Source organism: Polyodon spathula, chromosome 3 (assembly GCF_017654505.1).
Source record: "Polyodon spathula isolate WHYD16114869_AA chromosome 3, ASM1765450v1, whole genome shotgun sequence".
Lineage (NCBI taxonomy): Eukaryota > Metazoa > Chordata > Actinopteri > Acipenseriformes > Polyodontidae > Polyodon > Polyodon spathula.
Window position 1 is genome coordinate 27,355,976 of NC_054536.1, and position 11,480 is coordinate 27,367,455.

General features: G+C 37.4%; 1 protein-coding gene across 2 annotated transcripts in view; it reads left to right on the top strand.

Moving 5' to 3' along the window:
* The window catches only part of LOC121312933 (F-box/LRR-repeat protein 2-like), an 87,204-nt gene that overhangs the window by 73,242 nt on the left and 2,482 nt on the right, over positions 1 to 11,480 (top strand). For both annotated transcript variants that reach the window (XM_041244865.1, XM_041244864.1), the window contains 9 exons: positions 1,522 to 1,590; positions 1,677 to 1,772; positions 4,830 to 4,956; positions 7,546 to 7,620; positions 8,401 to 8,531; positions 9,909 to 9,969; positions 10,054 to 10,098; positions 10,487 to 10,543; positions 11,252 to 11,464. In XM_041244865.1, coding sequence (XP_041100799.1) covers positions 1,522 to 1,590; positions 1,677 to 1,772; positions 4,830 to 4,956; positions 7,546 to 7,620; positions 8,401 to 8,531; positions 9,909 to 9,969; positions 10,054 to 10,098; positions 10,487 to 10,543; positions 11,252 to 11,464 — 874 coding nt within the window. The remainder of the gene's footprint in view (positions 1 to 1,521; positions 1,591 to 1,676; positions 1,773 to 4,829; positions 4,957 to 7,545; positions 7,621 to 8,400; positions 8,532 to 9,908; positions 9,970 to 10,053; positions 10,099 to 10,486; positions 10,544 to 11,251; positions 11,465 to 11,480) is intronic.

The window sequence follows — 11,480 nt, forward strand, 5'->3', positions numbered from 1 at the left end:
TTCAGTACATTTCTAGAAATTATAAATTTCCATTGGGGTATGTAAACTTTTGACTACAATTATATCCATCTAATCAAAAAGAAAAAGATAATGGAGGTACATAAATGTGAATAATTGATCAATCAGCTGAAGAAGTACTTGTAGTCAAACATCATTGTGTACCTACATTTTTTTTTTTGATTTCGCACCTTATGGTACACAACAGTTTTCCTTTTTAACATTTATTTATTAATAGAGAGAATGTATGCAAATTTCCAGTCATATGTGCTTTCACGATCACATCGCCTTGTAGCCAAAATTGTGCCATAGCCTTATATTTTTGCATATTGTCATTGATTTGCCCCATTGCCACTGTACTTTTTGCATCCAGGGCAGGTCAAACATCAGAAAAGAATCACAAATTGTGCCTTCCTTCCAGCGATTTAAATCGGCCAGTGTGTGATACCCGCTCGCAAAGATTTTTTTGCGACTCAACCTTCTCCGTTGAGATGCGGCGATCTCATCGGGTAGAGTGTTCCGGGCTTAATTCTTTTTTTTTAAGCGCATTTCATGTCTGAAATTAAAAAGATGTTATCCCTAAAGGTGATTGGCTAATCTTTTAATTACACTGCATGCCTGTAAAATGACCAGCCACTACATTAGTATTACTGTAAAATGACCAGCCACTACGTAGAAAATGTGTAATTAATTTACATTTAATTAGCATGCATAGTTTTTTTTATGTATTTTTATTAGTCCAAATCAATAAGCATACTAAATATTTGAAACACATACTAAATGTATGGCCTTCCATACAAACTGACATGCAATGACATGTCCTAGTCGAAGATCAATATAAAAATAATGACCTTGGGTGAAGAGCGAAAATACAAAACATAATTGACAAATGTGTGCTTTTAACAGTGAAGATATGTATGGAAATGCGTGTCACTCAAAGGACGATGTGGTTATTGTAGCCTTTGGAAAAGAAGGTACAATGAAATTAGTTATTTAAAAACCTGGTTCATTGTTTACAAATCATGCACAACATCTCATTTAATTTTTAATTTATCCACTTTCGTTGATAAAAAGTAATGCGCATCTGGTTTTTAGTCCCGTGCAAGTCATGCTTTAAACGGCTGTTGTAAAACCGAGACCTATAAGCACTGTACAAGTTTGCAGTGAAAGACAGGAGGATGGACTTGGGGATCTGAACACCAGGTAAGGTAGGTTATTCTTTGTCATTTAATTTGTAAGTATGATAACTGCATAGTAGTGGTTCTAAATGTGAACATCCACTTCTTCATTGGGCAATTTCGAGTTTATTGCAAGTTGGATTGTAGTTCATTTTTACTTGCAAAAACATTTTTATAAATTATTACCCAAACTAAATCCTGGCTTACTTTTGAGTATTTGTATTTACATTTTGTCTGTTTAGCGTGATTCGTTTTAACATTAAATCCATAATTTTAATTAAATCATTTTGCATTTCCCTGTGTTTTGATGATGTGACAAGGCAGGCTTGATTTTTTTGTTTTGCAGGACATTTGCACAGAACTGTAGAAACATTGAAAATTTGATCCTCAATGGTTGCACAAAAATCACTGACAGGTAAGTGCTGTATGAATGGAGTGTTTTTGGAGCTGTGTGGGCTGGGATCCACAGGAGTCATTGTAACATCTTGTCTTCTGTTCCAGCACGTGTATTAGCCTTAGCAAATTCTGTCCCAAACTGAAATTTCTGGACTTAACATCCTGTGTATCTCTAACTAACAACGCTTTAAAGGCTGTAAGGTAAGACGTTCCCATTCTCTAGAAGATTAGTGTTGTTGTTATTATTATTATTATTAGTAGTAGTAGTAGTATTATTATTAGTTTATTATTATTATTATTATTATTATTATTATTATTATTATTATTATTGTAGTACAAGTAGTAGTAATGGTAATCAGACTTTTTAAAGATATGGATACAGGGCTGGCTAGTTCTGCTGAGCTATGTTTTTTTTTTCTTACAGTCAGCACCCATTTTATATGCCTCTCATCAGTCCTTCTCTCTCATTTAGCTATTGGTCAGCACTGTAACAGATTGATTCCATTATAAAGTTTTTTTTTTGCTACACTAGCACTACACTGCTTGTTATTAACTCTCATGTATCCAACCCAAGACATGTGCCTGGGTGAAAAAACAAGCAGCAAGCGGAGGGAATGCATACGTCAGTAACTGCTGAATTCTAGATATCCAACTGATATTTTAGCTTTGTTGCTTTATACTAGAGTGTTGATTTTTACTAGTTAAAAAGCTATTCAAAACATTTATTTGTATTTGTTAACTTACTGAACAAAGTGAAAAGTTGATGTATCGTTGCCGATATTGCTTTTGACAAAGTGAAAGCAAGTGCTAGCTGCCAGTACTCTTGTCATACACATGCACTTTATTGTATGATAATCTTATTTATATATATATATATATATACACACACACACACACACACACACACACACACACACACTGAGTGTACAAAACATTAGGAACACCTGCTCTTTCCATGAAATAGACTGACGAGGTGAATCCAGGTGAAAGCTGTGATCCCTTATTGATGTAACCTGTTAAATCCACTTCAGTCAGTGTAGATGAAGGGGAGACAGGTTAAAGAAGGATTTTTAAGTCTTGGCACAATTGAGATTTGGATTGTGTATGTGTGCCATTCAGAGGGTAAATGGGCAAGACAGAAGATTTAAGTGCCTTTGAACGGGGTATGGTAGCAAGTGCCAGGCGCGCCGGTTTGAGTGTGTCAAGAACTGCAACGCTGCTGGGTTTTTCAAACTCAACAGTTTCCCATGTGTATCAAGGATGGTCCACCACCCAAAGGACATCCAGCCAACGGAAAGAGGCCAAAGGAGGCTGACACAAATTGTGCAGAACAACAGACGGGCTACAGTTAGTTAACTGACAGTCCAGTACAACATTGGTGCCGAAAAACCAATAAAAGAATGCACAACTCGTCATACCTTGACATGAATGGGGTATGGCAGCCGACGTAACAGAATTCCACTTCTTTCAGCAAAACACAAGAAACTGCGGTTGCAGTGAGCTAAGGAACGAAAACACTGGACACTGGAGGATTGGAAAAACATTGCCTGGTCTGATGAATCCTGGTTCCTGCTGTTTCACGCTGATTGGAGGACTAGGGTATGGAGAAAACCACATGAGTACATGCATCCATCATGATGCGTATCAACATTGCAGGGTAGTAGTGGTGGTGTGATGGTGTGGGGTGTGTTTTCATGGCACACATTGGGCCCCTTGATAAAAGTGGAGCAACATTTGACTGCCACAGGATATCTGAACATCATTGCCAATCAGATGCATCATTTCATGGAAGCAGTGTATCCATCTGCTAATGGATTTTTTCAGCAAAATAATGCCCCATGCCACAAGGCTAGGATTGTCCAGGAATGGTTCCACGAACATGACAGTGAATACAGTTTACTGCAGTGACCTGCCCAGTCACCAGATCTCAATCCAATTGAGCATCTGTGGGATGAGATGGAATGAGCTATTCAGAATAGAGATCCACTACCAGCCAACTTGTCACAACTGTGGGAAGCATTGGAGTCAACATGAGCCAGCATCCCTGTAGAACGCTTTTGACACCTTGTAGAGTCCATGCCCTGACGAATTGAGACTGTTCTGAGGGCAAAAGGGGGTGCAACTCAATATTAGGAAGGTATTCCTAATGTTTTGTACACTCAGTATATATATACTGTATATATATATATATATATATATATATATATATATATATATATATATATATATATATAATTATAGTTAATTACTGTAAATTTCAGTGTTGCAAGCAGTAGGTGTGATGCTTTTTTGTTTTAATGTGTTTTTCACTGCTTGTTGAAATACCAATTGTTTCCTGTGCAGAACTAAACTGTGAATGTTGTTTTTCCACTGTTGTAAGTTTAATTGTATGCATGTTATTGTAAGTTACATTTTTATACAAAAATGTGCTTGTAGTGGTGATTTCTGGGATAATGGTGTTAAATATTATTATTTTTCTGGTTCAGCAACTTAATCTTTCATAAGCCATCTCAAACTTCAGTTTATCTGTCAGGGGAAGCTGTGATGCGAGACATTGGGTAAATGAGTGCTGACTATATATGCAGTCCCTGTTAGATATTCAAAACCTTTTCAATTGAAATTGCAAGGGGAATCCAGACATATGGATATTTAACACCCCTTGTTTATCTTTAAAAGGATAGCATGGGACATTTCAGAGTAGATAGGACCTCAGTTAGTGACAGACAGGATTCAGAACTTCACAGCACCACCTAACAGCATGCTGAAAGAGGGAAGTATGCCCCCTACTGGTCAGTCAGACAACAACACCACTTCTTGAAGTGATCCCTGACCAGGCCCAATTTTGAGTGCATGGATATGGTTACTGTGTAGAGAGCCATAAAGGATTTGTATGCAATTCCTAGTTGTGAGATATCTTTAGATTCCCCAGCAGATCACACACAGATTTGTTCAAATTTGAAATATAAATTGGCTTGCCTCGCTGTGCCTGGATTGTAAGTTTTGGAAGAGTATTTTAGTGTTTGAATGTGGTGAGTGTAATACAGTATTACTTCAAGAGATATACAGAATTTACCACCTTGGTAATTGTAAGTTTAAAATGGTGAGACTAAGATGGACAAGCAAGGCACATTCTGAAGTGTTGGAAGATTTATGTCTGTTAAAGAAAGAAAGAAAAAAAGAATTTTTTTTTTTTAATTTTTTGTTTATTTTCTGATTACACAATCTGGTGGATAATTGCTGTAATTTTTTTCACTTCAGTGAGGGCTGCAGAAATCTGGAGCATCTGAACATTTCTTGGTGTGATCAAATGACTAAGGATGGTATTGAAGCTCTGGTGAGAGGATGTGGCGGTCTCAGGGCTTTATTTCTTAGAGGCTGCACACAGGTTGGTGAGGAATACCATTCCTATTTCAGAGCTGTCTGATACTGATTGCAATCTGTAGACTGTGGGGTAGATGTGCTAAGATGGGCCAGTCGCAGCACAGACTTACTGCTATTTGCATTTTCGTTGCGACAGTTCGCAGTGTACGTTTTGTCGTATGTACTAAGAAAATATGTTACTAAAGAGGGCCACAATGTACTAATTTAAATATTTGTTGCATCGTTTTAGCTCTAGCATTCCCATAGTCATGGGACATTTTTTTTTTTTTTTAAATAAATAATGAAAGGCAGTTTATCCCATCAGATTTTACAATGGGGTCCCAAATAAAAAAATAATTTCTATCAAAAAGCATTTCGTAATCATACAGTAGACCCTCGCTAAACTAGACATGTTTGTCCGACATAAGGACGAGTGTCGGGTTTAAAAACAATACAATAAAATCGCTCACACATTCATTTATAGATTTTAAATGTATAAATAATTGCGCTGAAAATAACAATAACTAATGTGTTTTGGGTAGGCTACAAACTACATTATTTACAAATATAAATGTGTACAGTAGGCCTATACAGTACAGTAGTAAAATCAAATGAATACCTTGCACACTTTCTACTTTAGCCTGTAGGCTACCAGTAACACAAAATAAGTCATGCTACTGCATTGTACACATTGGTGTACAATGCAAACAGAAGGTTCATTTAAATTTAAACTAAGTGATTTTAGCTTTTTCTTTTTTTTTTTTTTTTTATAACTTGGCCTACTTGGTAGCCTAGACAGTTAACACAACATAGATCATGGTGCAGCATTGACAAGTTCTGATACATGCAGGAGGAAAGTCAATTCTCATTAATATAAATTTCAAGGGACCAGCAACATGTTTTGCATTATACCACTAATTTGTATTATCATGAGTAGCCTATAAGCCAAATTTATACTGTCAGTTGTTATTTAAGTTAGTCAGTGGTGCAGTGCTAAACTGTGCACAGTTATAAACCACCTGCACATTAACAGAACAGGTGTGTTTCCTATTCCTATACAGATGCTCAGAATGAGCTGGAGGGGTTAGCGGCACATATGTGCAGTCTATTGCTCCCAACACGCTGGGAAATACAGAAATTAGTTTTCAAGGCTTGTACATACCCTGATTTTAGGGAAAAATAGGCATTTGGGTGTCTGCCTCAAAAATGCATTGAGCACAACTGGCAACGCACAAGAAAAAGCGGACTGGGAAATGCCAGCAACAATTGTAACTGTTTAAAACATACTTTTGAAAGTTCTTAACAAATGGATGCAGTTGTAAGTGTTGCAATTGCCGGCAGCTTTAGTACATCTCACTATAATTGAGAACCTTAATCTCCACCCCATTTTTGCAAATTTATGCAGGAGTGCCCATAATTGTATATTAATCTGAGGCTGAACCGCAAGAAAACCTGCTGCCAGAAAGCATTCCCTAAAAAGTCCCAAACAGCACTGTGCTTGTTTAGTACATTTCACCCTAGACTTCCAACTGGATTGCGACCATTGCGACAGGCGTGACACTTTAGTGCATCTACCCCTGTGCTTCATATGCCTCCATGCAGAATGATGTACTGATGAAAATAAAAAGAATATCTGGAGAGGTAGATTCCACTTTCGCTGATTCAGCAACGCAAGCCCAGCATATTTATTTAATACACATGGTGATTAATAAACCATGTGGCTGTAACATGGCATGTGGTAATTATTTGATCCCAGTTAGAAATGCTGCATGTGATGTTTGCACATTCTGTCATAATAGTAAGGCTGTTTAAATGATGAACGAAAATATAAATAATAAACAGCTATGCAGGTACTTTGCATACCATGTCCTCTTTTATAGAAGCATTGCATTGATTTTACTATTTAATGTATCTCAAGGTATGGACATTGCATGTGAAGATAAATGTCAAATTCTAAAATCTAAGATGACTATAATACGTACTAAATCAAGTTAACTTTTTCACAACCGGGTTTAACGACCATTTACCCAGTTTAATGTATTAAACGTAGACTTACAGCTTTATCTAATGTAATGTTATCTTGCCAGTCAGCAGCAGTTCCTTCCTACGGTTTGTACTCCGCGTACTGTGGCTGTGTTTTTGCACAGGCACTGTGAGCGCATTTATTAAACTGACAGCCTGCCACAGGAACATAGTATTAATGAGATTTCAGCAGCTCAAAAAAATGGATAATAATAATACTAACAAAAAAAAAAAAAAAAAACTGCTGATCTCCTTTTTTGGAAATTGCCAAAAGAAGTCAAGTATTCCTTTAAGACTCAAAAAGGGCTTACAAAATTCCTGGGAGTTGGATGTAAATCTTGCATAGCTTGATGTGTGGTTGTCATCCATGGGGAGCCCCCCACACCCATGAACCCAACAGAGATGGTTACCCCTGGAGCAGGCACTGGTGATGTGTTGGGGGCTGTGGAGTTAACCTCCTGCGATTTCATCCAGCTCTCTCCAAGCCGCTGTCTGTGCTGCTAGGCTAGGGTGAAGGGTGAGAGCAGAAAGCAAAAACGCCATTGTGAAATACAAAATAACATGAACAACTGTCTTTGCCCCTGGTTTGCAGCTCGATGATGAAGCACTGAAGCATCTTCACAAGTATTGTCCAGAACTCATGACGATCAACATGCAGTCTTGTACAGTAAGCAGCGTTTGGTTTTATTTTAACAGTACAGTTAAGCATGGGAATGAGCCTGTGTCTGTTTGGGATTACTTACCTTGGAACTCAGAGTAATGTATGGATCAATACATTGAGGGTGCAGGGTTGCTGATGGATGAGGGAAAAATAACACACACCCTGTGTATAATGAGCTTAACTGTGCAGCCTTGGGTTTATATATCTTGTATAATACAAGCCTCATAGCAAATACCATTTAAAATACATCACAATATGCTGTATAAAATTTGTTATCTTTGTATAGTGAGCACCTTATATAACTTGCAGAAATTCTCCCAAAATTGTGAAATGGGTATGCTTCTTTTTTGCAAATTATGTTATAGAGTCTCTTTAAACAGAGTGGCTATAATAGATTAAATGTAAAGGACAGATGTTTTACTGTTCATGTGATATTTGTAATTTGACTGAGACCGAACAGACGTTAAGAGATTTTACTTCCAGTGCTATACAAAACAAAATCTTTCCTCCTCACTGAAAATCATGCCCTTGAGTCCTGGGTCCGGAATCAGATTACATCACAAGTGAATGTTTGGTAGCTTGGGGGTTGATTTGATCAACCTCTACCCAACGGGGATAAACCATTTTATCATTTTAAAGTAATTTCTTTTTAAAATTCATTTTAAAGTAATTTCTCATTGAAAAATATCTCTTATGACCACTTATCTGTTTTTCAGATATTTTAATGTTTAAACTATAATCCAGTAGTATTTGTAACGCATTTGTATTCCCTTTTACAACGTGTAGCTGGTCTCAGATGAAGGATTAGTAAGTTTATCCAGAGGATGCCATAAACTTGAAATTCTGTGTCTCTCCGGGTGTTCAAACATTACTGACGCTTCCCTGACAGCCCTTGGGTTCAACTGCCCCAGACTCAAGTGAGTACTCTCCAAGACGGTACAGGATATGTGTCACAGTCTAAAATGGTTCAGACTTCTTACAGTATTGTTAAAATAGCCACCTGGGCTCTTGTAATTTAATCATTGCCTTTTCTGGAAGAAACTAACGGAACCCAACCTCCATTGATTCAAAGCCATCTGACTTTGGAGCTCTAGGTAAAGAGCTAAGAAAAAAAAAATCATGACATGTTTCTTTTTCATCACCAACCATTTGAAGGTTCAGTCCCAACTGATTTTTATTTGATATAATATTGATTCTGACAGTCTTGCTGTAGTGTCATTTAAAAAGAAATGGCAGATTTCAATTCAACAAGAGTAGATGTCCTTGTAATCCATTCAGATGCAGTTGGATCCTGGTTAAGGGACTACAATGATTGTCTTCCAGTAGCTTTAACTGTACACAGTAAAACCCTTATTCAGGAGTGCCTCTGCTGTAATTCAGCTCTGTATAGCTGTAGAGGGGAACATGTGTTCTCATGCATCTGTGTAGTTGCCAGTCACCCACAAGCATGAAGCTTTTAAGCTGTGTAATGTTTGAATTAAAGTGAGTGTGAATTTGAGCAGCTGACATGTCTCCAGTCCTTTGACATCGACAGAAATGTCAACCAGAACTTCCTTTACTTTTTCCTCTTTTCAGCTTAATAAGGTAGCTCTGTATTGTGAGAACATAATGCTTTCAAGTTGTTTATTTATTAACAAATAAAGAAAAGATATAAAATAGCTCAAGGGGGTGGACTATTTAAGCCTAAAGAGATAGCACATCCCACACCTAATAAAGCAGGTTCATTAGACAAGTTTACACACTTCCCAAACCTGTAGTGTGGTGCTGTTGGTACCAGGTTTTCGTAATCAAGCAAGGCCTGCAATGCACTTTGCTTGCTTTTACAGTGTTAAAGGGAGAGGCTGAAATCTAATGCTGTTTGATGGAACAATTGACCAGGCAGTGTGAAAGGGAGTGGGAGAGTTCAGAGCTTCACATTGCATTGATACGATGGCCTGGAAGATGCCCCTTCATTTAAAGAACGTGTTTGTATATCAATAACTCAAAGTCGGTACATCCAAAGCCTTGTATATTAAACAGCTCTTCACACGCTCTTAAGTGTTCTTGCTTTCATTAATTCACACTGTAACTGTCAGACAGGAATGATTTAAATGGGTTCAATCAATGACATCAAAATAACAGTGAGCTGTAATTCAGACAATAAAGAACAAGGAGATTCTCAGTCAGGGCAACCTAACTAGGTTTAGAAATTAACCACCACTGCTAACATTGTTCACTTAGGAAACCTATCTCAAGTCAGGACATTGGAAATAGCTGTTTTTCTTTTATTTATTTATTTATTTATTTATTTTTAGAATTCTTGAGGCTGCAAGATGTTCCCATTTGACAGACGCTGGTTTCACAGTTTTAGCCAGGGTGAGTTTGTTGTGCTGCAGTGCACACATTATGGTTTCATATTAAAATTAAAAGTGAATAACCAGGATGTGTGTGTTGTTTCAGAATTGTCATGAACTGGAGAAGATGGATTTAGAAGAATGTATTCTGGTGAGAAGTAATAAAAGAATATAAGCATTGGTTCCAAAAATCTTAACTGGCTTTGACTGGATGTAGCCACTTTTTTTAAAAAAACACTTAGGAATTAAACATAATGACACATCACATGCCTTGTATATAAGACCGACAGCTGTTAGCCATAAAGAGTTAATTGAAAGATGTATAGATGTTTGCAAGGGGCCTGTCTACCTGTTTCTCAACAAGAACCCTAACACCGACTGCAGTGCACAGGGAGTTGTTCTGTAGTGTTGAACCCCATACACACTGTTAGATAATACAAGCGTTGTTCAGTTATTAGTATTATTGTTAGCATGCTACCTGGGTGGAGATGCTTGTCTTTTCTAATACAGGGCTCCTCCCTCTCATCTCCCTTCCCCAGGTCACTGATAACACTCTTGTCCAGCTCTCTATTCACTGTCCCAGGCTTCAGGCTCTGGTGAGTCTTCTCCTGCTCTTATTTATGTTCTTAGTAACATTTTTAAAAGCCACAAAAGACAGGTGATGTTCAATTAAGAGTTGTTGTGTGAGTATATATATATATATATATATATATATATATATATATATATATATATATATATATATATATATATATATATATATATATATACTACTTGTCCGGCAGTACTAACAATAAAAAAGCTGTTTTGTTGCCAAAATAATATTTTATTCTTGTTCTTAGTTTGCTTGTGTAAGTTACCTCTAGTTTTTTAGAATGCTCGATAAAGTGAAACTTGTCCGGCAGTTGATGTGTGCTTAAGATGGTGTTTTAGCCATAAGGTTTTCAGAATGCTATCTATTCAACCCCAGAAGCATGTGTGAACAAATAACTTTTATTTATGTATCTATTTTTGTCTAATATGTATCTATACTGTAACTTACTGTCATAAATGTGAAGAAATGTTTAACATCCAATTGAAAAGTAATGTCATTTTTTGTTTGTTTGTTTTTTTTTTTTTTTTTTTTTTTTTTAAAATATACTGCACCAGTAGTTTTTGGGCCAGGCCATCGTTTAAACAGATCAGTTCACTGCTGGTAGTTTACACATTGACAGCTTTATCAGGATGCAGAAAAAAGTGTGCTACTTTCCTGCAGGTGGTACATCATTTGTGAATACATTTGAAAGTAAGCTGCTGTGTTTCAGAGTTTATCTCACTGCGAGCTCATCACAGACGACGGGATCCGTCACCTCAGTAACAGCGCCTGCGGACACGAGCGGCTGCAGGTGGTGGAGCTGGACAACTGTCCCCTGATCACTGACCTCACCCTGGAGCACCTGAAGAGCTGCCACAATCTGGAGAGGATTGAGCTGTATGACTGCCAGCAGGTCACCCGCGCGGGAATCAAGAGGATCCGGGTAAGGGGGCGGGCTT